Here is a 26,021-nt window from a genome sequence, read left to right on the forward strand (position 1 = left end):
AAAAAATGTGACAATTACAAGACTCTGCTCCTGCAAGTTTAATGTCATGTTCTTATTGATTGATAGCATTAAGAAAAGTACAAAAAAAAGAATGTTATAGGATACATATGTATTTATAGACCTCTCGAGCTATTACTTCGTTGCTCCTCTTCAAAGAGGTGACCATTTGCATCTGTGGCAATTATTTGTTAGGTGGCCCTACTTCCTACATATCGTGCAAATGCCCCCAGTGTATGCTGATGACACTTCAAGGCGTGGGGATCATCCCAATTAGATAGTGTGTGGATTAATGGATAGAGCTCACCATCTACCTCACTCGTATTGCCCCTAAATTCCCACACTGCATCAGGGTCTGCATCAGTAACAACAAAACCTGAGTATAAACAGCGAATGGCATAACATTATTAGTTTATCTGAAAAAAACTTGTAGTTAATCAATGAAGCAGTATATTAGTTGTCATCTCTCGCCCTTATTGACTTTGTTATCAACAAACAAAAAGAACTGGCAAAGTACATGGTGTCAGACTTCTCTTGTCTGACTGACTGACTGCTATTGCTGCTGGCAGTACTTAATGCTGGACAGGAAATGGCAATGCCCATACAGTCAAACTATAAATAGTTAAAATTGCTTGAAGAATGTGGAGCTGAACTTGCATATCATTGTCCAAGTGGGGGTTTAGTGGTGCTGGGTGCAGGAGGGGGGAGGGAGGGGGGGGAAGGTGGCTCGGTTGTTTGGGGGAGTCGGCAATGGGCTGGAGGGGAAGTGTTGGGTGCTGTGGGATGAGGTTTGCCTTCAGGGGGCAATGATGGAATGATGTCAGCATTCTAGAAGTGGCCGTGGTCCATGTGGCTGGACGCAATGACATAAGAGTGCTGACAGACGCTGAGTCAACATTTTCTGCCATAATGCCCACTGACCTTCTACTATGAAAGCTGCCATCTAAGTAGATATGGATGAGACTGAACCCATGTTATTAGAATGGCTAACTCCCTTCCCCAAACCCCAGAGGACTGGGCAGATCCACCTTCTTGTCGCCCGTCACTTATTTGACTGGAGCCGCATAGCTCTGTGGCCACCGCGGCCACCTGCCCTCACCTCGGCCCCTCTGTCGAGCCAGTGCATAGAACTCTACGATTTCAATAGTTATGCCTAGTTGACAGCTTCTCAGCATACACATAAAGTCACAAAGCACAACACTATTTAGTAAAAGTTCTGTGTATGTTCCCTTGCCTGAACTGTTTTTAGTTCATGTTTCATTTCAATACTAGGCTACACTCCAGACAAATAGTTTTAGGAGATACTTCTTATCCCTTGAATCTACTTCTTTTAGTGGCTCATTTTCTAGTCTCATTCCCTCAGTGTCACATGATTTATCGGCATCATTACAACGCCACTGTTTTTCTTTTGCAGATGTACATCTTAATTATTTGTTACATATTTGAATGACCTAGCTGATCCGATACTATATCCAGCATATAAGCAAAATCTATCTTAGGGGGCTGCATGCAGTCTGTTGATTGGAACAGAGTGTCATGTGATTTGATTTCCATGAGAGTTGCGAGTTTTCTGTAAGAAGCAGAAATTTATTTTCAGTATCTTGGCATGGCCACACATACTTACTTCACATTAGGAAACTGATTACGCTGCGAATTGGAAATATCCTTTATTATTCCTCCAAAGGAGCAACTTGCTGTTAATACATTCACATGTATGTTGTTCTCAGATTAGAAATTGGGAGTTTTTGTTTTACTGAAAAAAGGCAGCTAACATTAGTGAACAAACAAATACCGTCAACAAACATTGCATTGGCAACGCCGCTGCAGCATGATTTGGTTGCTTTTGCGAGATCTCTTTGTTTCTTTTCATCTCCAGATCAGCTAACAGTTCTCTCCAAAATTGGATGCGACCTGCCATGATGTTCCGCTGCATCTTGGGCACAGAAGATATATTCATAAACGCTTGATCCTCCAGCTTGAAGGGGAGCCACTCTTCCTTCATCAACTCATTAGTCTTTGGTGCAGGGTTTCTGTAATATAAGCCAAATGAAAATTAATAATGTTCCTCATAACAGAATAGAAAAGTAACTCACAATACAGAGGAGCAATTCCAGAATATGTAATTTCTCTGCCATTTACTATTTCGAAATTAACCTAGGTTTGGTGCAATATTATTTGACCTGAATGTAGTCGATTCGTTCCTAAAGACAGAAATAATATAAAGCTTCTAGACTGGACGTATAAGGGGAGAACATCTGTCGAGAATCTGTCAGACACTGAATTACGTTGTCTCATCTGGGTTAAATTCTAAACGCGCATTAATTGTCATTAGGAGCTTCAGACGAGGAGACAGCCAATGGATATCACGCCTTCTGAAGTAAATGTTCTGTTGCTGCCCAGGGCAGCAGGGCAGATAATATTTGTTTTACTGCCTTCCCTTACTCTCCAAAGCCAAGTTCGGGCTGTTAATAAAGATTAGGTGCTATCTTGAAAATAATGTGCTTAAGAGTAGTGAAATTCTTCAATCGATCTCTCTCTTTTTTTTTTTGTAGTGGTATTAATTCATTGTAAGGAAATTACATGGCGACAGTAATTCTGGCAACTCGGCCAATGGATATCATGTAGTGTGTGTATTGAGAACATGTTCTGCTTGAAGCAATCGTACTCTCAGATAATTGTCAACAGCTTGTATCAGAAAATGTAGTATTAAGAGCAGAGATTCTTCGTCTTCTCTTAGATCAGTCGGACATAACGGAGGAACTTAGAGTTCTCCGACAGGTTATCAACAATAACGAATATGATCCGAAAATGGTCGACATAATTACGAGAAAGATCACGTCACGAACTCGGGATAAAAACAAGAAGCTTAGGGACTATGAAATATATAGGTAAGCCGTCTGAGAAAAACCAACACATATTTCGAAAGAACAAAACATAAACAGCGTCCAGCGCCACAAATAATATTACGAGTGAAATACGATATAAATTACTGAATAAAGAGATCCAGTATGAAAGCCCAGGGGTTTATAGGGTTTGAGACATGACTGATATGAAATACATAGCCCAGACAGGTAGAACATTCAATACACGATTTAAAGAACACTCCTAACAAGTAATGAAACTGCTTTAGGCGCTCACTTTGCAAAGGACAATCCTAATATTTTTTCTATATTCAAGAACAGTTAAAGACGGTATATGTAGGAAAAAGGTAAACGCTTAGACATTTTTAGATGAAACAGAAATTTATGTTTCAAGAACGAGCAAACTGCTGAACAAAAAGAACAAGTTCTCCACCGATACTTATTGCAGCATCTATAAGGAGCGGCTATTCTGACGTTCGCGGTTCCTTACTGACATCCCACTTGTGGCTGGTGTCCAACGGACACGCTTTTTACCCTCCTCTCCAGCCCGGCATCCTACAAGGAAATGGTGACCTATCAGTTGCACATTATGACAAATGAAGCGCCACCTCGTAGACGTCAGGGTGCATGTTTTACTCATTTCTACTAACGAAAATACATGCAACTTAATATATTAAATATTCAAGAATTTAATTGTGCAAAGTATCCTTATCAACATGTTCCTATGAATCACTCCCCACAGTCCACCATCCTTCGCCTCCATTGTTATGAATACTGGAGCTTAAAAAGTGTTTTTAATTTTTGTCAAAAATGGCTTACAACATTTCACGTTACTCTGATGAATGGAACTATAAAATCTCCTGATGTAGCTATTCCTTCTTTTTTAATATTGCACAGATATTTACTTCATAGATTTTGTAGACTGTGTAATAATCCTTTATTTCTTCTTTTCATCTACTGACAGTCTGAAATTGACCACTGGCTGGTCGAAACCATTGTGAAACATTCAAGTGACTGTGTCACAAAATTATTAAAAAAATCGCGTATGCGTATATAGCATATTCTCCTATCCGTTTTCTGTCAAATCTAAGATTATATTTTATGTTTTTAGCCGGGTTGTTTCCAGCTCTCGCAATTGTCAGCTCCTGATCATCCTTTCTAAAATTTTAAATCATTTGTCCTAAGTTTTCTGATGAGGAATAGGTCATGGATTGACAATACTTGCATCGTCGTGCTCTGAAAGTACGAGACATTCCGTTATTCCGTTTACCACATGAAAATGGGATTACCAGTGTGTGTGTGTGTGTGTGTGTGTGTGCGTGTGTGTGTGTGTGTGTGCACGCGCACTGCGCCGTCATATGCGTTCAAGTGTTTCTTAGACAAGTGTGGACGAGACATCTTCGTTTTGGTATTCTTTCTGTTTCCACAACCTTGGACTGTGAGGCATGGTTTGTCGATTCTCTTCTCAAAATGAAGATGTTCATTTCTTGCACTAATTCTTTGAGCAAAATTCTGCTTTTATCAGTCTGCCTTCCTGATAATTGAGATGTTTCTGTAAAAATAAAAAAAATTGTTGAATGTAACTATGTCTGGATTCTTTTTACGTCGTTCACCATATGCTTACCAACTCTGTCACTGTGGCCCAATCACTGAGCAGTACGATACTTTTGTTCTTGTTAGGCGCATAACCTACGGTTGTCAAATTGTCTTCTGAACCATATGAAGACGATAAAACATTTCTGAACTTGGAAGCCTTCATTTCTGATGGTATTTTCTTGTTATTGTGTCTCAAAGTCCTCATTGCTGTAATGAATTCCTGCAATAATAATGGAACATCTATGAAGCAAGTTATCCATTTTAGTCTCTGTTGAGTTTCCTGTTAGTGCCTGTGTTAGTGTCGTTATTGTAGAAGAAGCAATACTTGTTTGTTTTATCTGATCAGGATCAGAAAAAGTACATATTTCCTCAGATGTAATATTCTACTAGTCTTTTCCCTTGATACTAGCAATGCGCCTTGCTTCAAAATAATTACATGCGCAATCTCCTACAATATTGTTTGCAAGGTAATATAGTCGCATATGTTCTTAGAGTGAAAGATGCGCTACCTGTTTCGAAGTAAAGTGGAATCTTCACGATATTGTTTACTCAAATTACGCTGCACGGTGGCGGTGTTTTACACCACTGAGTCCTATCATGACCAATAAAGAAATCAGCACTTCTGTAGTTAGTCTTATCTCGGAAAGCTAGAAAACGCGGATTAGTTACCCTGGGGACCCTCAGTGTACGAATCAATTTCATCTTCCCGATCAAAACGAACTTCATCTTCAAGACTTTCAGGAATTGTTGAATCAAAATTATGATCACTCGTGTTGACTTCAGATGATGTTCTTTCGGTTCCCGCAGATAATAAGGAAACCATGCTGTAAGTAAAGTACCCTGAATAATTATTCTGTCTTTCAAAATTAACTAATGCACACCTGAGCGTAAAAAAATACACTTCCCTTCCAAAAGAGTACCCAGATTTAGCTTTCGCAGTATTTCTGACTTTTCAACGATGGGAGTATGTGCGCCAGACTGTTTATTGTTGTCAGTAATCTTGCCAATACAACTTTCCATTCGGGCTTCAGATAAATAAACTATTCCAAATAGGGATTTTCGGTAAGACGTCTATAAGACCCGTGACATTCATTAGATTATAAAATTAATAAAGATACATAACTCATTTGACTGCACTAAATAATATTTTTCCTAGAAAAAGTCCATTGTATTTCCAAGGATTACACATAACGAGAACTACAATAACCTATTTTTAAGACAGTCGAAATGGAAGGTTTCTGGGTCTGAAAGGCCCTACTTTTGCACCTAAGGGTTACTTCAGTATGAATGATTTCCGATTTAAATAGATGTTACTTTGGCGGCTTGTGTGTCCGGCCTGTCATGTGTCTAATAGCATAGTGCAGGTGGCTGCAATGAGTAAGTATGAAGCGTAGGGGCGTGTCTATGTTATTGATTGGAATGACAAAAAGGAGCTGATGAAATATACTGCGAGCAAATAATGCGCACCTCTCGAACAGCATCTGCTAGACGTGTCACCAACGACAGTATGATATACACTGGTGAGACAAAACCTTACAACCACTTGCTTAATAGCATGCTGGTCCACCTTTGGTAACGCAATAAATCTGATTTTTACGCATTGTCACCGGAACTGGTCATTGTTGTCAGCATGGACACGAGCCAACAGTCGGCGTGTGCCGTGTCCACGGTATAGCTCTACAGCGCCGCACCGTAATGTAAATCGTGTTACATGTAACGTGGTAAGGTTTCCTCTAATGCTTTGTTGCACTGCGTTTGGAATACAGTGAAGAATTGAACAAAAGTACACATTTTTATAAGTGCTCTATATTCACAAACAAATGGAAACTGTTGTGTTAGCATTGTACATGTACACGCGAATCTGAACAATTTTCAAGATATTTGTGAGTGCATAACTGAGAAACTTCACTAACATTACGAAACTGAACTGTGATAAAATAATCAGCATTCAGTAATTAGTGCTGTCTGGCTGCAAACTTTCCATTATCAATTATTAAATTGTGGAAATGGTTATTTTCATTGAAGAATTTTCAGACTATACCCAACTTTTTTAGAATTTTTAGTACATTATTCGAACTCGCCTTGTTACCTGCGTCGTTAACACCGTCCTGTACGACCTGTTGTAGTGTGGACAGTGAACGATTGCAGCCGATGTACTGTCGAAATATGAGCGACTGATATAAATAGTGTCATACTCTGGTTGTCCTTTAGTGAATATACGAATGCACCACCATGTTTTATTTCATAATACACCGTGTGCAGGTATAGGCAACACGCGCAAATATCATAATAAAAACGGTATTAATATAATGATAAAGAACGAGAGGAGCTAACATGGTGACATGTGTTTTTTAATCTGCACTTTTCAGAAATGAAGTGTCGATGAACTTTTTTTATGAGCTGTGAAATTTCAGGAACATTTGTTTATAATGAACAACAAATTCTAACTGTTAGAAGCTCCGTAGCACAGCGATAAAGTACCCAAGACTACAGCATTCTGTGAACCATACTAATGTTCCTATTAAGAATGTGGACAGTGACCAAGTGCAAAAGTAAGCTGGAGCCGGCCTGGGTGGCCGAGCGGTTCTAGGCGCTACAGTCTGGAACCGCGCGACCGCTACGGTCACAGGTTCGAATCCTGCCTCGGGCATGGCTGTTTGTGATTTCCTTAGGTTAGTTAGGTTTTTAAGTAGTTAAAAGTTCAAGGGGACTGATGACCTCAGAAGTTAAGTCCCGTAGTGCTCAGAGCCAGTTTTCCCTGCCGTTGCTTGGATCGGCAGTTTCCGTGGATTATGAGTATGTGGTGTTTGAACACAATAAATGGAGAGCTGAGCTGACGTCATTATCCTGGAACAGCAGCAGAGTAACAACAAGACTTCAGCGTAACTGCAGCCTGCAATCAGCTACGATTACGTGACAACCCACCTTGCCGAAAATACAGAGCAGTGCTGAACTGAATGGAAACTATAATTCCGCTGGCTTCTTGGACATTATCAGCAAAGTTATTAAGCTTGAATTTACCAACTGTACATAAGCTTTTCGAGGTAATGCACGTATTTTTTAAAGTAGTGCTGATCGTCATTTAAGTTACATCTATAGTAAATGTACTGTATAAATTAATGCATGCAGCTTGACATATGTCGAAGAGTAAGCTAAATGGGATGGTATGTGATGAGGTAAATGTAGAAAGAGATGCTAATATTAAATCCAATTTATTCCACAGTAAATTTGTGCCAATATTTGAAAGTTGCTTTGCTAAAAGATTATCCAAAAGATCCATTAAAAAAACAAGTAAGCCGTGGATAACGAAGGGAATTAAAATGTCATCTAAGAGGAAGAGGGAAATATATGTAAAGGCCAGAGTAAGTCCAGGTATGACCTTACGTCCATACTACAAAAAACCAAGTGTAGTATATTAAGGAAAGTCATTAAAATGTTCAGAAGTACGCATTTCCTGACAGAAATCAATAATGAAGATAATAAGATTAAAACCATTTTGGGACATTGTCAATTGGGAGACAGGACAGCCATCAGCGTACAAGATTCCATAACAATTAAAATAAGTGATGATGTTGTGACTGATAATTCACAAGTTGCAAGTACTTTCAACAATTACTTTCCAAAAAAGCAGAAAATATAGGATTAAATAATTGAATTGAAAAAGGAACAGAATATGTTAAAAATGACAATCCACAAAACTTTAAGCAACTAGAGGTTGGAACTAATTCAATTATATAAATACTGAAAAACAAAAGCTCGTGCGGGTTTATGGAATTTCAAACAGAATTCTGAAATGTTGTTGCATCTTAATAAAGTATTTTGTGATAAATGCAGTGGATGTGTAGGTTCTGTAAAAGGCCTACACATATAAATAAATAATTGCGCCCTCTCCGTACGGAAAAAAATGTCGTAGGGAAGTATGATTATATCTAAGCTATCAGAAAATTGAATTTTAGTGTATCAATTTCTTTTTATGAAACTCATTTGTTTTCCTCACCAATCACGGTGTCTGTCGGTCGTTTGAGCTGGTGCGAGAAACACGTACGTAATTGAGTTGTATCAATATTGTGTTAAGTAAAAGTTCTAATATGTGAAAGTCGCAAGTTTTCATTCTACTGCCGAGCTACGTCCTAATTTCCTTCTTCCGATGAGACGAGGAATTAGATTTTTAAAATTCACCTCTTCGGAGAGGAAGTCAACTCGAAGAGAGAGTAGCCGCCGTAGCCATACCGTTACTTTTGTACGTCGTTGGGGAGATAAGGTAAATTACCAAGCTGTACACCAAAACTAATAGACATTAATATATATCTCATGTTTCAGAACTGCCACAACGTTTTTAACACGCACACATCTATGTCTGCGCGCGTTTCAGGGCAGACAATTTTTCGTACGGCTTAACGATAATTACTGCATATCTGGAAAATCCAAATTATATGTCTCACCAATCACTATAAGCATCACTGGTAAAGGGAATTTTCCCAGACAGTTTAAAATATACAGTCATTAAACAACTTCATAAGAAAGGAGACAGCAAGTCTTAAACAACCTTCGTCCAATTTCCTTACAACATCTTTTTCCAAAATATTCGAAAAAATAATGTACCCACGAGTAGTCGCACAGTTAAGCAGAAAAAAATTTGTTACCATATCACAGTTTCGGTTTCAGAGAGGTTGCTCGATTTAAAATGTTATTCATACATTCCCTCATCAATCACTAGAAGCCTTAAATAATAATAAACCACCAGTTGGTATTTTCTGTGATCTTTCCGAGGCCTTCGATTGTGTAGATGATAATACTATCTTAGAAAAACCCAAGTTGTGTAAAAGTGATGACCTTACACACAGCTGATTTGAATCATACCTGGGAAACCAATTGAAACATGTTGAGCTGCATTATTCAGACAATGTAGGAAAAAACAGAATATTTTAGTTACTGGGGTTCACCACTAGTCCTTATAAATGTAAGTGACCTTCCAGTTTACTGTAAGCAAGCAAAACTGGTACTCTTTGCAGGCGATACCAGTATTGTAATAAATCCCATTAGAGAGAAAGCAACAAAAGAGAATGGAAAATGATATTTTCGAATGAATTATTAAGATGGTTCACGGAAAATGAACTTTCTGTAAATTTTGACAAAACACACTATGGTCAGTTCTGTACAACAAATAGAGTCATATCAACAACTGATGTAGCGCATGAGCAGGAGTCAGTAAGTATGGCACAACGCTCTAAATTTCTGGGTGTACGTACGTAGGGCAGAATGTTCCAAATTTTTGGTTGTACGTTCTGATGTAAACCTGAACTAGAAGAAGCATATTACTAAGCTTCTCAAACAATTAAGTTTAGCTACTTTCGCTCTTCGTATTATTTCTAATTTTAGAAACCTCCCGACGTATTTGCATATTTCCACTCACGAATTTCGTACAGAATGATGTTGAAGGTAACTCACCACGTAGAAAGTATTGATTCCGAAAAAGTGAGCAGTAAGAATAATGTATGGTGTTCACCTATGGGCATCATGTAGGTACCGCTTCAAAGAGCTAGCATTTTAACTGCGCCTTCCCCCTTCATACTTTCGCTGATGAAATTCGTCATAAATAATCCACCACAATTTGAGGAGAATAGTGATGTACATACCAACAACACTAGAGGGTAAAATGACCTTTATTACCTATTGTTTAAGCTATCAGTGGCTCAGAGAAGAATTCAATATGTAGCAATAAAAGGGTTTGATCATTTTCCCGATAACATAAAAATTTGAACAGGTACCGAAGAAAATTTTAAATCTAATTTAAAATCATTCCCCCAGCGGAACTCCTTCTATTCCACTGACAAAGTCTACTTAGAAGCTTGTAACCAGTAAAAGAAAAAGAAACTTGTTCTTAAGTTAGTTGCATGACTAAGAATAAAATGATAATGAGTTGATTAAAATTAACATTTATCATTTAGTTACATTAGTAAGAGTAAAACGATAAAGAGTTCATTAAAATTAACATTAACCATTTATACATATCGTGTAAACTGATTCGTTCCACATCATTTCGATAAAAGACTAGTTCGATTGATCTATGGAACATGTAACTAAGTAACGAATTAACTAACTTCAATTTATGTGTTACTAATATACCGTCAGTATTACACATATCTCTCGTTCGTGCAACTTACAGTATGCGCAGCCATTTATTTACTGTGTTCTAATGCAACAACGTTGTGTGTCACTAACATATGATAATGTGTTATACATATACTATGTAAATCACCTATTCGATGTCTGTAGCTGATGCTCTATTTTAAAGTGTGTTACGTTGTCAATCAGTTATCGTTAATGTGTGTCTAAGACACGACATTCCCATCAAATTGTAAGCAGGATAAGATCTGTTTTCAAAGAATAATTTTGACAATATTCAGTAGAATTTGTGTCTGCACTACTATCATTATAACAGGCGTGTGGTTATGGCTTAACGGTAACAAAAGATGTAGGTCCAGATTGGCAGGACATACGAATGTTACGTAGTGATGATCAGGAAACAACATATCTCCAAATGTATGGGTAGACCCATGGGAGAATCTTCCCGTATCTCTAAAATGAATTATCAAAATACGGTACAAGAAACTCAAGAAAATGACAGTATACCAGGCATACTACTTGGACCAGTGAGTAATAATTCTGAGAATATGAATAAGCTAAATATAAATATAAAGAATATAAATAAGCTAACCCCCCTCCGAAGAACCATGGTCCTTGCCGTTGGTGGGGAGGCCTCAGCGATACAGACATCAATACCGTAGGTGCAACCACAACGGAGGGGTATCTGTTGAGAGGCCAGACAAACGTGTGGTTTCTGAAGAGAGGCAGCAGACTTTTCAGTTGTTGCAGGGCAACAGTCTGGATGATTGACTGATCTCTGTAACACTAACCAAAACTGCCTTGCTGTGATGGTACTGAGAACGACTGAAGAATAAAAGAGGAAGCCGCCTGGCAGAATTTTACGTAGAGAATAACTTAATCACAGCTAACGCTTGTGTTAAGAATCATGAAAGAAGGGTGTATACGTGGAAAAGGCTTGGAGACACTGGAAGGTTTCAGATAGACAGAGATTTAGTTTTTAAATTGTAAGTCATTTGCTGGGGAAGATATGGACTCTGACCTCAATCTATTGGTTATGAACTGTAGATTAAAACTGAAGAAACTGCAAAAAGGTGGGAATTTAAGGAGATGGGACCTGGATAAACGGAAAGAACTAGAGGTTGTAGAGAGTTTCAGAGAGAGCATCAGGGAACGATCGACATGAACGGGGGAAAAAATACAGTAGAAGAAAAAAGGGTAGCTTTGAGAGATGCGCCTTCTTCGCAGAGGAGTTTCTGTGAAATTTGGAAGGTGGGAGACGATGTAATGGCAGAATTTAAGCTGTGAGGACGGGTCGTGAGTCTTGCTTAGGTAGTTCAGTCGGTGGAGCACTTGTCCGCGGAAGGCAAAGCTCCAGCGTTCGAGTTTCGGTCCGGCTCATAGTTCTAACCTGCCAGGAAGTTTCATATCAGCGCACACTCCGCTGCAGAATGAAAATCTCATTCTGCATAAAGGACCTTTCCAATCTTTCACATGAAAAAGTAGGCTACTCGTAAGAAATTATATGCAATGCTACAAAACAAAATAATCAAACTGGCTTCTAGACCATAATTTACCCATTGTTCATTGTTGAAAAGAAAAATGGTGACATCACAATAGTTCTAGATGCCAGACCGCTAAATAAAATAATAAATCCCACTATGGGACCAAGCAGAGAACTAAGAAATACTGCTATAAAATTAGGAGAAGTTACAAGTTTTATATTGATCTAAAGCCAGGGTACTGTCATGTGCCGTTCTATCCTGAATCAATAAAGCATATAGCGTTTAGTTTCGAGGGTAGAAGCTACCAACACTTTTGACTCGATTTATCAGTTGCGGTTTTCCATCAGATATTTGAGCACGATTAATGGATATGAAGTAGTAAAGAAATTACGTTTTATGTGGACAACATACTGGTCCTATCATACTCTTGAGAAGAACACGCACAGATAGTAGGTCAAGTGCTTACAACATTTCAGCGAGCAGGAGTGGCAGAAAATCTCGAAAAATCCGAATTTGAAACTTTGAAGAAAAGTTCTTGGAACAAATGGTTAGCTCAAAAGGTATTATTCAAGTTGACAGCTACTAAATGCGCTCCACGGCCTCGGTTCTGAAAATAATTGAGGAGTTTTTTTAGGACGTGCTTCAATAGGAAATTTGTCGTTAAATGACACAACTGCCTAAGTTATGAAAAACTAAAGCGACATGGAAATATGGAAATATAAGTACAGGGTTATTACAAATGATTGAAGCGATTTCACAGCTCTACAATAACTTTATTATTTGAGATATTTTCACAATGCTTTGCACACACATACAAAAACTCAAAAAGTTTTTTTAGGCATTCACAAATGTTCGATATGTGCCCCTTTAGTGATTCGGCAGACATCAAGCCGATAATCAAGTTCCTCCCACACTCGGCGCAGCATGTCCCCATCAATGAGTTCGAAAGCATCGTTGATGCGAGCTCGCAGTTCTGGCACGTTTCGTGGTAGAGGAGGTTTAAACACTGAATCTTTCACATAACCCCACAGAAAGAAATCGCATGGGGTTACGTTGGGAGAGCGTGGAGGCCATGACATGAATTGCTGATCGTGATCTCCACCACGACCGATCCATCGGTTTTCCAATCTCCTGTTTAAGAAATGCCGAATATCATGATGGAAGTGCGGTGGGGCACCACCCTGTTGAAAGATGAAGTCGGCGCTGTCGGTCTCCAGTTGTGGCATGAGCCAATTTTCCAGCATGTCCAGATACACGTGTCCTGTAACGTTTTTTTCGCAGAAGAAAAAGGGGCCGTAAACTTTCAACCGTGAGATTGCACAAAACACGTTAACTTTTGGTGAATTGCGAATTTGCTGCACGAATGCGTGAGGATTCTCTACCGCCCAGATTCGCACATTGTGTCTGTTCACTTCACCATTAAGAAAAAATGTTGCTTGATCACTGAAAACAAGTTTCGCACTGAACGCATCCTCTTCCATGAGCTGTTGCAACCGCGCCGAAAATTCAAAGCGTTTGACTTTGTCATCGGGTGTCAGGGCTTGTAGCAATTGTAAACGGTAAGGCTTCTGCTTTAGCCTTTTCCGTAAGATTTTCCAAACCGTCGGCTGTGGTACGTTTAGCTCCCTGCTTGCTTTATTCGTCGACTTCCGCGGACTACGCGTGAAACTTGCCCGCGCGCGTTCAACCGTTTCTTCGCTCACTGCAGGCCGACCCATTGATTTCCTCTTACAGAGGCATCCAGAAGCTTTAAACTGCGCATACCATCGCCGAATGGAGTTAGCAGTTGGTGGATCTTTGTTGAACTTCGTCCTGAAGTGTCGTTGCACTGTTATGACTGACTGATGTGAGTGCATTTCAAGCACGACATACGCTTTCTCGGCTCCTGTTGCCATTTTGTCTCACTGCGCTCTCGAGCGCTCTGGCAGCAGAAACCTGAAGTGCGGCTTCAGCCGAACAAAACTTTATGAGTTTTTCTACGTATCTGTAGTGTGTCGTGACCATATGTCAATGAATGGAGCTACAGTGAATTTATGAAATCGCTTCAATCATTTGTAATAGCCCTGTACATACGTATCTGTCTGAAGACTTCTACCTGGCATATGACAGCTCAATCTATAGCACTGGTGTGTATCTTTATCAGGAGGAGAATGTGAATGATGCTACAGATGACAGCAGACTTTGTACAAGTGCGAAAACGAAAATATCATCAAAGAACAAGAAGTCTAAGGTGTCTTTTGGGGATACGGAAACATTTGATACTTCTTAGCTGTAAGGCAGTTAATGTCGAGTGGGTCCATCCGCCCCCTTTATGACGGCTTGAAGTCTGCTGAGGATACTTTCAACGAGGGAATGGGTGTCTGTGGAGGAATGGCAATCCATTCTTCCTCAAGAGCTGGAACGAGGGAAGGTAGTGATGTTTGTCACTGGGGTCTGGAGTGCAGTTGACGTTGTAACTCATCCCGAAAATGTTCCACTGGGTTCAGGTCAGGCCTCCGGGCAGGCCAGTTCATTTCAGGAATGTTACTATCCACCAGGTATTGCCTCACAGATACTGCTTTATGATTGGGTGCATCGTCATGCGGATATCATCGTCTCAGAACTGTTCCTCTGTTGTACGCAATAAGAAGTAGTGACTTGAAGAAAAAGTAAACAGAAAAAATGTAGGTATCTGAAATTTGGATACAAAAAAATGACAGAACCGAAGCAGTAGTTCTGGGGGGAAATCGATTGCAATTACGGTCATCTACGTTTCAATACTCTCAGCAGTTCTAACAGAAGATCAAACTCATGACTGAAGATTAATTTTTTTGCCTTAAATTTTGTAACCATTTTTGTGATCTCACAAGTCCGTACACCTGGTATTATGTACAATAAAGACGACATGTGGGAAATACCAGAGTGCCTGACGTAAAAAAAAAGGTAACGCATGCGGAAGAGGAGGCAATACGTTAACATAACTTCGTTAACGTACACACCACTGGCGATTAGCTAAATGATTATAGTTTTAATTCTCTGTGACAGGTAGAACGGTCACCAGAGTGCGTTAGTGTTGTTCGTGTTTATTGTTGTCACTAAGCCTGGTAGACTACGTAAGAGTCGTGGATACCGTATCGTGTTGAGTGGTTACTGTGAAGGAGACGGAGGAACCGCGTCTCGTGTGACACAACGCTACCAGCAGCTGACAGAAATTGAAAGGTGCCTCACTGTGGGTCTCCATACGGCCGGCTGGTCGAATTGTGCAGGATTCAAATTTGTGCGACATCTGGATGCGTTAGTGGCTCTGTGTTGGACTGCATTGGAACATGAGGACAGGTATATTCGTAATCAAGGTATGAGGACCTCAATATTGTACACCAAGCACGTCGTGACCCCTTCACATATACCGCTGGAGAACAAGTAACGGATTCCCTGCAACATTTTGTGTTATCCCACATCTTCAATTTGGAACTGTCAGCAACAACACCCGGAATTTATCGCCCGTGCTGTTAGTATCACAACACAAACGGCTACGTCTGGAGTGGTTCCTTGAGCAGCAATCATGGGCTGTTGACGAATGCGGTAACACTGTTCATCGATGTTTCGAAATTCTGCACTTCCCCGGATGAGTGTCGTCGGTGAGTATGGTGGCGACCTGGGGACAATTCCATTTCTTCCAGTGTTTTGGAGAGGTACATCGGTGCTACTCCTGGCATCGTGGTGCTGAGTGCGACGACTTCAGGTCACGGCTGGTGCCGATTCAGAGACCTCTGACGTGGCAGCGGTTCGTCACGGAAATCCTGCATTCTCGTGCGTGGGGACAGCTGGGACGCCAACATCGGTCCATGTCAATAATCAGTTACAACAGTTGTGGACCGACTTGCCTCAGGAGACAACACAACGGCTTCATAAAACTTCTCCCTACGCAACCAACGCATGCCTCAAGGCCAGAAGTATGCAACGCTAAACTGTTAAGTGTGAGATCATACTGCCAAGTTATTCCTAAATTTGACTCGGTTTTCTAATCATTGCAGTAACATCACATACGCTTTCAACACATGAATTTCATTTCATTTCGTCCTCCGCTTCTGGGTGCTTCTTATTTTTTCCAGGCTGTGTACATTGCACTCAGCGTTTGACTAACTTCAGGCACAGTAATAAATAGATCTGTAAAAGAAATAGATCAGTGTTTAACAGTTAACACAAGATTACTATTTTTCCAAACTGTTGTCCAAGCATTTACTAAGCTATATCTAGTTGCATAAAATAGGTTTGCGGTCCACATCTTCAGCACTAAAAATTAGTATCGTAACAAAGAAATCCTAAAATTATTTAGAATGCTTATTAAAGAGCCTTATCAAAATACAAAAGAACTTTCTTAGCCCTTTTATAGTAAAGTCTGTTTTCTAAGATTGTACAAAATAATTAATGTGTTTCTTGTGGACAAAGTCATTACGAACGCGCACTCTTGTGTAGTTTTACGAAGCTGCACATTCTGAATAATTGTTCAAATACGATGAATTCGTTGCCGTATTCCTATCTGCCTCATTGATATCATTGAAATTTGATTTTTGGTATCCAAAAGTCAACGGAACACAAAGAGGGGTCCAAACATCTTAATCTGAAGGTGATTTGTCAAAACAATATAAAATACATACGCAAGTGGCAGGGGAAACGTGCAGTGCAAATTGGAATCCTGCGACGCAGGATCATAGCACGCCGCAAGAGAATCCAAGAGAAAAAAAAAATGCAGCGCATTTATAAAGTAGAGATGGAACTCGTAATTTTGTTTTGGGTGCTCTAGCGGCGATCTAAGGTACTGTGCTCGATATTAAAATGTGTACCATGACTGCAGAGATGAAACTGTAGACAACAGAATATTACTGATAGCATTTTACTTCTTCGATGTGATAATTAAAATTAACTCTCGTAAACGAGACGCTGTATTGCGTTCATGTTGAGATGATAACAGAAAGAAAAGCAGGAAGAACATGGACAGATGGAAGAAGAATGCAAAATGGGGAAATACACTACCGGCCATTTAAATTGCTACACTACGAAGATGACGCACTACAGACGCGAAATTTAACCGACAGGAAGAAACAGCTGTGATATGCAAATGATTAGCTTTTCAGGGCATTCACACAACGTGTTGACGTGAGGAAAGTTTCCAACCGATTTCTCAAACACAAACAGCAGTTGACCGGCGTTGCCTGGTGAAACGTTGTTATGATGCCTCGTGTAAGGAGAAGAAATGCGTACAATCACGTTTCCGACTTTGATCAAGTCGGATTGTAGCATATCGCGATATCGGATTATTGTATCGCGACATTGCTGCTCGCATTGGTCGAGATCCAATGACTGTTAGCAGAATATGGAATCGGTGGGTTCAGGAGGGTAATACAGAACGCCGTGCTGGATCCCAACGGCCTCGTATCACTAGCAGTCGAGTTGACAGGCATCTCATCCGCATGGCAGTAACGGATCGTGCAGCTACGTCTCGATCCCTGAGTCAACAGATGGGGACGTTTACAAGACAACAACCATCTGCACGAACAGTTCGACGACGTTTGCAGCAGCATGGACTATCAGCTCGGAGACCATGGCTGCGGTTACCCTCGACGCTGCATCACAGACAGAAGCGCCTGCGATGGTGTACTCAACGACGAACCTGGGTGCACGAATGGCAAAACGTCATTTTTTCGGATGAATCCAGGTTCTGTTTACAGCATCATGTGGTCGCATCCGTGTTTGGCGACATCGCTGTGAACGCAAATTGGAAGCGTGTATTCGTCATCGCCATACTGGCATATCACCCGGTGTTATGGTATGGGGTGCCACTGGTTACACATCTCGGTCACCTCTTGTTCGCACTGACGGCACTTTGAATAGTGGACGTTACATTCCAGGTGTGTTACGACCCGTGGCTCTACCCTTCACTCGATCCCTGCGAAACCCTATATTTCTGCAGGATAATGCACGATCGAATGTTGCAGATCCTATACGGGCCTTTCTGGATACAGAAAATGTTCGACAGCTGCCCTGGCCAGCGCATTCTTCAGATCTCTCACCAACTGAAAACGTCTGGTCGATGGTGGCCGAGCAACAGGCTTGTCACAACACGCCAGTCACTACTCTTGACCAACTGTGGTATCGTGTAGCAGCTGTACCTGTACATGCCATCCAAGCTCTGTTTGAGTCAATGCCCAGGCGTATCAAGGCCGTTATTACGGCCAGAGTTGGTTGTTCTGGGTACTGATTTCTCAGTATCTATGCACCCAAACTGCGTGAAAATGTAATCACATGTCAGTTCTAGTATAATATATTTGTCCAATGAATACCCGTTTATCATCTGCATTTCTTCTTGGTGTAGCAATTTGTTTATCATCTGCATTTCTTCTTGGTGTAGCAATTTTAATGGCCAGTAGCGTAGTAAGAAGTAAACTGGAAATTTGTGGTAAGGTCTTATGGGACCAGACTTCTGTCATTGGCTCCTAAGCTTACACCCTACTTAATCTAACTTAAACTAACTTATGCTAAGGACGACACACACACCCATGCCCGAGGGAGGACTCGAACTTCCGACGGGGGAAGCCGCGCGGACAGTGACAAGACGCCTTAGACCGCTCGGCTACCCCGCGCGGCTAGCAAGAAGTATTGAAACTAAGAGAAGAAAAGCGAAGTGTCGTAAGGTAATGGAAAGGACGAGTACACAATGAAGTAGCTCATTTTTGCGCATGTAGACGAGGTATTCTTGGGTATCTGGTGCGACTCACCCGGTCCTGGCGAAGTTGGCGACTGCCGTGGCGAAGTAGAGGCGCACCGAGTCGTCCTCGGGGACCCTCTGGCCAGCGGGCGGCTCCCCGGGCAGCAGCGGGAACAGCGCCGCCAGGTCCTCTCCGTGGGGCACGCCGGGCACTGCCGGCATAACACGGACTCATCTCACGCTGGGGATCTTCAATAAAGCAGTCATCAGAGTGACGCAGTACCAACTAGACATGTGAGGACGCAGCCCTCGGCCTACGAGGGGAGCAGAGGCAGCCTGCTTGAGGCCCCGGTAGCAGTAGTGCCAGTACGGAGCAGACCTAATCACCTTCACCCACATAGGCACACTCGGACAGTAGCATGGATGCTCCAACACCCGAGACGGAGCCGAAAGCGGAACACTAGCATTTTCCAGTGTTTGAAGCAAGAGCGGAATGCCGAAAAAAGCATTCGACAACACTTGGACGCTTGAAAAAAGAAATGATCTTTGTCCACATTCGCCTTTCCGAGAAAAACGCACTATTGTGTATTTATTTATTTATTAAAAATAATATATAGCATAAATGAGCATATCATTTTATTGTATTTGTTAGAAAATCATCGATTCCTTTGGCAGAAAAAAGTTCTATTATTGCAGAGCAGCTTCTATTTTAAGGAAAAAAGACCACATTCACGTTATACAGCTTCATTGCAAGAATTCTTGAAGCATATATCTGATATAGACAGCATACTCAAACATTTACAATACCATAGTAATTGCTTCGTTTCTAGCACACTAACTATTGATCTACGCACCTTTATATTGAGAAATGTATCTCTCTTCTTTCTTATTGACCCTATTGCCTGATGTTAGATTTAGTTGAACAGCGTGGTACCCAATGTTTCCCTTCATCCTATAAGACCCGATAGATGTGGCCCATTATATTACCGTCTCTGCTACAAGAAGCAATGGCTACCTCAAACTGGCGAAAGTGGACTTGCTCCATTTTTGTACTCCGGCGTCCATTTGACAGCCGAACTGCTGCCTTTACATCGCGAGGAATGGGAGCTAATTTTACTCAGAATCGTCAAAAATTCCGGAGAGGACTGCAGAGATTAGTTTTTCCTGTGCTCCCAGCGCAAATAACGGGGGGGAACCATACATAGACACGTGGAACACGTGGGCACGAACCTAATGCGGAACAGTAGGCAAGCCCAAATTGTCCAAGGGCTGCCTAAAGGGCGATTCGAAGTCGACAAAAAATGGAACATACTGTGTCAATGGGTCTATCTACAGTCATGGGCAACGCTGATGAACCACTGCGCCAGAAGACACTCAACCCATCCTTATACTCGGAAATGATTTCACAGAATTGTTACAAAGCACTGGAGAGTTCTGTGAAGAAGCACTCACGAAAAAAACAATGTTACAAAAACATTAATGTTACCCGACATACCAAATGTAGCGGAATGTTGATATATATATAGCACTGAATGTGCCAACAGTAAATAATCTATAATGCTAATCTGTGGAATATTCAGTTGTTACTTAAAGGAACACGGACTTATTAAAAACTGTATTGATATTCCACAATAATATATACACTGTCTGACAAAAATACTGAAGCACTCAGAAGACATGGTCAGATTTCAGTGTAACTTTGTGCACATACATACCATCTGGGAGTATGTGTGAAGGATGATCAAAAGGTTTCCGTTTGAAGGCGTTGCTGCAGTGTATATGCAACGTAACGCGGCTCCGATGAGGATATGTTAAGTACCAACATGCAGGGAAGTGATAAGTGTGGCGTTCGTACCTTTCCGATGTGAGTGCGATAAATGAAGGTACGTGAACTACCGCGAAGTTATTATCAAACGCGTCCAAACAGGGCCAACGTATTCCACGAGCTAGCTGCCGAAGGACAATCACTAGACATCAATGGGAGAATGGAGAATGTGTATGGGGCAGCAAGTCTGTCGAAAACTATCCTTGCGGGGTGTTGTTGCTTCTTCATAAAGCACCCCCCTATGTTGCAAATGTTGCAACGCAGAAGTTAATCTAACACAAGTGAAAAACACTCGGACACCCGCCCTATAGTCCTGCTCCCTCCCCATGCGGTTATCACGCCTTCGGTCTCCTAAAAACGCCTTAAAAGCTCGATGATTCCTGTCGGAGGAGGATTTGCAGCAGACAGTTACGGCCTTCTTCAAGCAGAAGGACGCGGTGTTTTACCAGAAGGGTATCTGAAATCTGGTCTATCGGTGGGATGATTGTCACGATACTCACAGTGATTTTGCCTGATTGGCATACCGATTCTGGTCTGCAGGTCTTCGAGCGGGAAAATTTTTTGATCGCCCCTTATAAATGATTAGAACGCCTACCACAGTGCATTAGTGTAACTCGTGTTTAGCGTTGTCAAAGCACTGGTGGAGTACATAAGGGACGTGAAGACTGTCAGATGCTGAGTGATCACCGTAAAGGATACGAAGATGACGCGTACTCGTATGTGACAGCGTTATCAGCTGTTGGCAGAGTCCGAAATGGACCTCAGTGTGGATTTCCATTTAGTCGGCTGGTTGAACTGCGCAGTATCCGACTTTGTGAGACATCTGTATGTGACAGTGGTCTGATGATGGAATGCATGCGATCATGAGGGCATATATTCGTCATCAAGATTCGGGTCAAACATGTCTGAGCACCACAATTGAGGATCGACGTATTATGCTCCAAGGCCCATTGTAACCCCTTTGCATCTGTGCCTACCGTTCGAGACCAGGTAATGGATTCTCTGCTATATTCTGTGCCATCCCCCAACATTGTTTGGAGAGTAGGAGCAGCCAGATTCGTGAATTATCGTCCTGTAATATAGATAAAAAATTTTAATTTCCACTCCATCACTTTTTATACATTACATAGATACACAACAGCTGGAGCTGTCAGGATGAAAAGTCTCTGTATGTTTTCAAATTTGACTTTGTTGTCTGCCTGACATTTTGTCATTGTGTAACTGATCAAAATTTTTGCTAGGGGCATTGTACACCCTTTCTTGCTAAAGACATCATTAATGTCAAATAATGAATGTAATTTTGTCTTCTGGTATTGTAATTACTCTCCTGACACTGTAATTACTTACATAATTTGCGACTGGATCAAGACTTCCTTGGAGATAGAACTCAACTCTTCGCTCTTAATGGAACAAAATTGAAGGATGTAAAGGTAATTTCAGGTCTACACCAAGGAAGTGTGATAGGATCGTTACTGCTCGCAGATAATGTGATTGTCTACAAGAAGATTACAATGCCACAGGACAGTAGCAATTTGGAAAATGAACTGCACAAGATTGATGAATGATGCAGGAGCTGGCCGGTTGACCCTGAAATAAATAAATGTAATATATTGCGTGTACCTAGGAGAAGAAATACACTACTGTGAAACTACATCATTGACGACAAACAGTATCTATCGTAAAACATCTAGGAGCAACTATCCAGAGCGATCTTAAGTGGACTGACCAAGTAAAACGAACAGAGGGAAAAGCAGATGCCACAAAGAAAGAAGTGGACTACAAAAATTGTTCGACCGATTCTTAAATATTGCACATCCCTCTAGGATCCTTGGCAGGTAGGGTTAGTAGAATAGGTAGACAAAGTCCCACAAAGAGCGGAGTGTTCGTCACGGGATCGTTCTGTCGGCGCAAGAGCGCTACCGATATACTCAGAAGTGGTAGGCGCTACATCAGTGGTGTTGTGCATCACGGAGGGGTTCACTATTGAAGTTTCCAGCGACCACTTTCCGAAAAGAGTCGGATGACATATTACTTCCCCCTCACACGTCTCCTGAAATGACCACGACGAGAAAGTTCCAGAAATTAGAGCTAATACAGAGTCTTACTGACATTAATTCTTTCCCCCGTCGGAGGTAGGAGTCTTCCCTCGGGCATGGGTGTGTGTGTTGTCCTTAGCGTAGGTTAGTTTAAGTTAGATTAAGTAGTGTGTAAGTCTAGGGACCGATGACCTCACCAGTTTGGTCCCATGGGAACTTACCACAAATTTCCAAAATTTCCGAACAATTATTCTTTCAACGCACCATTCGCGAATGGAACTGGGACGGGGAATCAGTTAGTGGTACCAGAAGTACCCTCCGGCACATATAGTCGGTTGGTTATTGGGGTACTGATGTAGGTAACTGTTCCTTCTGAGTCGTGGGTTGCTTGCAACCCCAAACTTCGTGAGAGAAGGAACTGTGAAACAGTAATCAAAATGACTAACTTCATAAACAGATGTCTACAAGATGGTCGCGGGTGAGGTCCACATATCGTTCTTACACAGCTTCCGTGGGTGGTGGACAATTTCTTTCTTAATGTTGAGTATCCGATAAGATTATTTCATATGACACTACTGAACGAAAATATGCGAAATACGTTTACTTAATGATTTGTCTCTCCTCACGATTTGCAATGATTGGAAGTGCAAATGTAGATGTATTGAGTTGTTTTAGGCGTTCAAAAATGTGTTTTTTTCATTTTCAATTCCCGTCAGTAAGGACGCAAAATTTTTTTGAAATTTCCACCCTACTTATTATTTCTCTCGGTGCATTGCTTTTATGGTTGCCTAGTACCCTTAGACCTGCAAACTTAAATACGTTGTGTCTTTCTGAAACTGAGAGTGAGTGCATTTGTAAAAAACCACTCAATAATACTCTTAAGAACGTTATTTATCATTTCCTCTGCTGCTGCATGTGTCTTTGGTTTGGTTACAGTAGTAGTGTCATCGAAACAAAAAACTACTTGTGCCTCATCTACATCTACATCTACATATACACTCCACCAGCCACCAAGCGGTGTGTGGCGGAGGGCGCAATTTACGCCAAAGTCATATTGCCCCCCCTCTCTCTGTCCCAGTCGCGGTTCGCTCGAGGGAAAAACGACTCTCTGAAAGCGTCAGTACGAGCTCTAATTTCCCTTATCTTTGCGCGATTTGAAAGTTGGTCGCAATAATATATGCTCTACATCCTCGGCGAAGATCGGATTTCGGAATTTAGTGAGCAGCCCCTTCCGTTTAGCGCGTCGTCTATCTGCAAGTGTATCCCACTTCGAACTTTCTATGAGATTTGTAACGTTCTCGCGATGGCTAAATGTATCAGTGACAAATCTTGCCGCTCTTCTTTGGACCTTCTCAATCTCGTGAATGAGACCCAACTGGTAAGCGTCCCATACAGACGAGCATTACTCCAAGACTGGTCGAACTAAAGTACTGTAAGAAATTTCCTTTCTTGAAGGACTGCATCGCTTCAGGATTCTACCAGTAAACCGCAATCTAGACTTTGCCTTGTCCATTACTTGTGTAATCTGATCATTCCATTTGAGATCATTTCGAATAGCCAGACCCAGATACTTGACGGATGTTACCGCTTCCAAAGACTGGGCATTTATTTTGTACACGTACATTAATGGGGATTTTCGCAGTACGTTACAATTACTAATATTGAGAAATAACTGCCACACCACGCATTTATTTTCTGCAAACCCTCATTGATTTGTTCACAACTTTCGTGTGATACTACTTTCCTGTAGACTACAGCATCATTCGCAAACAGTCTAATGCCTCTGTCAATACCATCAACCAGATCGTTTATGTAAATCGTAAAAAGCAGCGGACCTATTACGTTTGCCCTGGGGCACACCTGAAGTTACGCTTGTTTCTGTTGAAGTTACCCCGTTCTGGACGACATACAGCTCCCTGTCTGTTAGAAAACTTTCTATCCAACCGCATATGTCATCGGATAGACCGTAAGAGCGCACTTTTTGGAGCAAGCGACAGTGTGGAACTGAGTCGAATGCCTTTCGAAAGTCGAGAAATATTGCATCAACCTGGGAGCCGGTATCTAGAGCCTGTGGTATATCATGCACAAAGAGGGCCAGCTGTGTCTCGCATGACCACTATTTCCTAAAACCATGCTGGTTTCTGCAGATGAACTTCTCAGAGTCTAGAAAGGTCTGAACACAAAATATGTTCGACGATTCTACAACAAACCGATGTCAGTGAAATTTTCCGGTAATTATGTGCCTCCGATTTTTTACCCTTTTTATAGATTGCTATGACCTGAGCCTTATTCCAGTTCTGTGGATCTATTCGCTGTTCCAATGATCTCTGATAGATGCTATAATTGTAGCATAGTCAACATATAATCTTTCAAGGATACCGTCTGGGCCAGATGCCTTCCTGGCGTATAAGGATCTTAACTGTTTTATAATCCCAGATACACTAAACACTATGTCAGACATCCTTGCGTTTGTTCGATAATTGAAAGGGGGAATGGTGATGCAGCCCTCTACCGTAAACGAGTTTTTGAAAGCTAGGTTTAGAATTTCGCCCTTCTGTTTATCATCATCAGTTACATTACCCATACTGTCAGCTACATTAGACGGAAGGTCACTGTCAGCTACATTAGACGGAAGGTCATTAACGTATTGTAGGAGAAACAACACTGGACCTAACATAGAGCCTTGTGGTAGGCTGTAAGCGATTTCTCTCCAGTCAGAAGAATCTGTCCTGCTTAGATAGGCTGAATTATTAAGTAGAACTCAATTCATTCTTTTGGTAGATATGACGTTGGTTGGCTACACCATTAATTCCATAAAATCTCAAAAACATGGTTCAAATGGCTCTGAGCACTATGCGACTTAACTTCTGAGGTCATCAGTCACCTAGAACTTAGAACTAATTAAACCTAACTAACCTAAGGACATCACACACATCCATGCCCGAGGCAGGATTCGAACCTGCGACTGTAGCGGTCAGGCGGTTCCAGACTGAAGCGCCTAGAACTGCACGGCCACAATGGCCGGCCATAAAATCTCAGTTTACACGAAAGGCTCGATAGAGGAAGTAGGAAAGATCCATAGAAAGAAGCACTTTTCCTCACAAGTTCACTTAGTAAGTACGAAAGCATTACGGACATGCTCATTCAACTGCAGTAGTAGACATTACAAGAGAGGCGTTATGCACCACGGTGTGGTTTACCACTGAAATGCCAAGAAAAGTCCTTGGAAAGTCAGCCGATATATTTCTTCCTTTTCAGCACACCTCACGAAAAGACCATGATAGGGCGACGTGACAGTGCAACACAAAGTACCTTTTGCTACACGGGGTATAGAAGTAGATGTGAATATGAGTGTAGGCTACGAGACAGGTGTCCGTAATAGTGTGAGTGGGTGGCGCGCGCCATTACCAT

General features: G+C 41.4%; 1 protein-coding gene across 1 annotated transcript in view; it reads right to left on the minus strand.

The window, feature by feature from the left end:
- Positions 1-1,617: 1,617 nt before the first annotated feature.
- The window catches only part of LOC126456370 (esterase E4-like), a 170,742-nt gene continuing 146,338 nt past the window's right edge, over positions 1,618-26,021 (minus strand). The window contains exons 9-11 of the mRNA XM_050092124.1: positions 18,820-18,961; positions 1,801-2,027; positions 1,618-1,691 (exon numbers count right to left, since the gene is read on the minus strand). Of these exons, the coding sequence (XP_049948081.1) occupies positions 1,618-1,691; positions 1,801-2,027; positions 18,820-18,961 (443 nt within the window). The remainder of the gene's footprint in view (positions 1,692-1,800; positions 2,028-18,819; positions 18,962-26,021) is intronic.

The sequence above is a fragment of the Schistocerca serialis genome, chromosome 2 (genome assembly GCF_023864345.2).
Source record: "Schistocerca serialis cubense isolate TAMUIC-IGC-003099 chromosome 2, iqSchSeri2.2, whole genome shotgun sequence".
In the NCBI taxonomy this organism is placed as follows: domain Eukaryota; kingdom Metazoa; phylum Arthropoda; class Insecta; order Orthoptera; family Acrididae; genus Schistocerca; species Schistocerca serialis.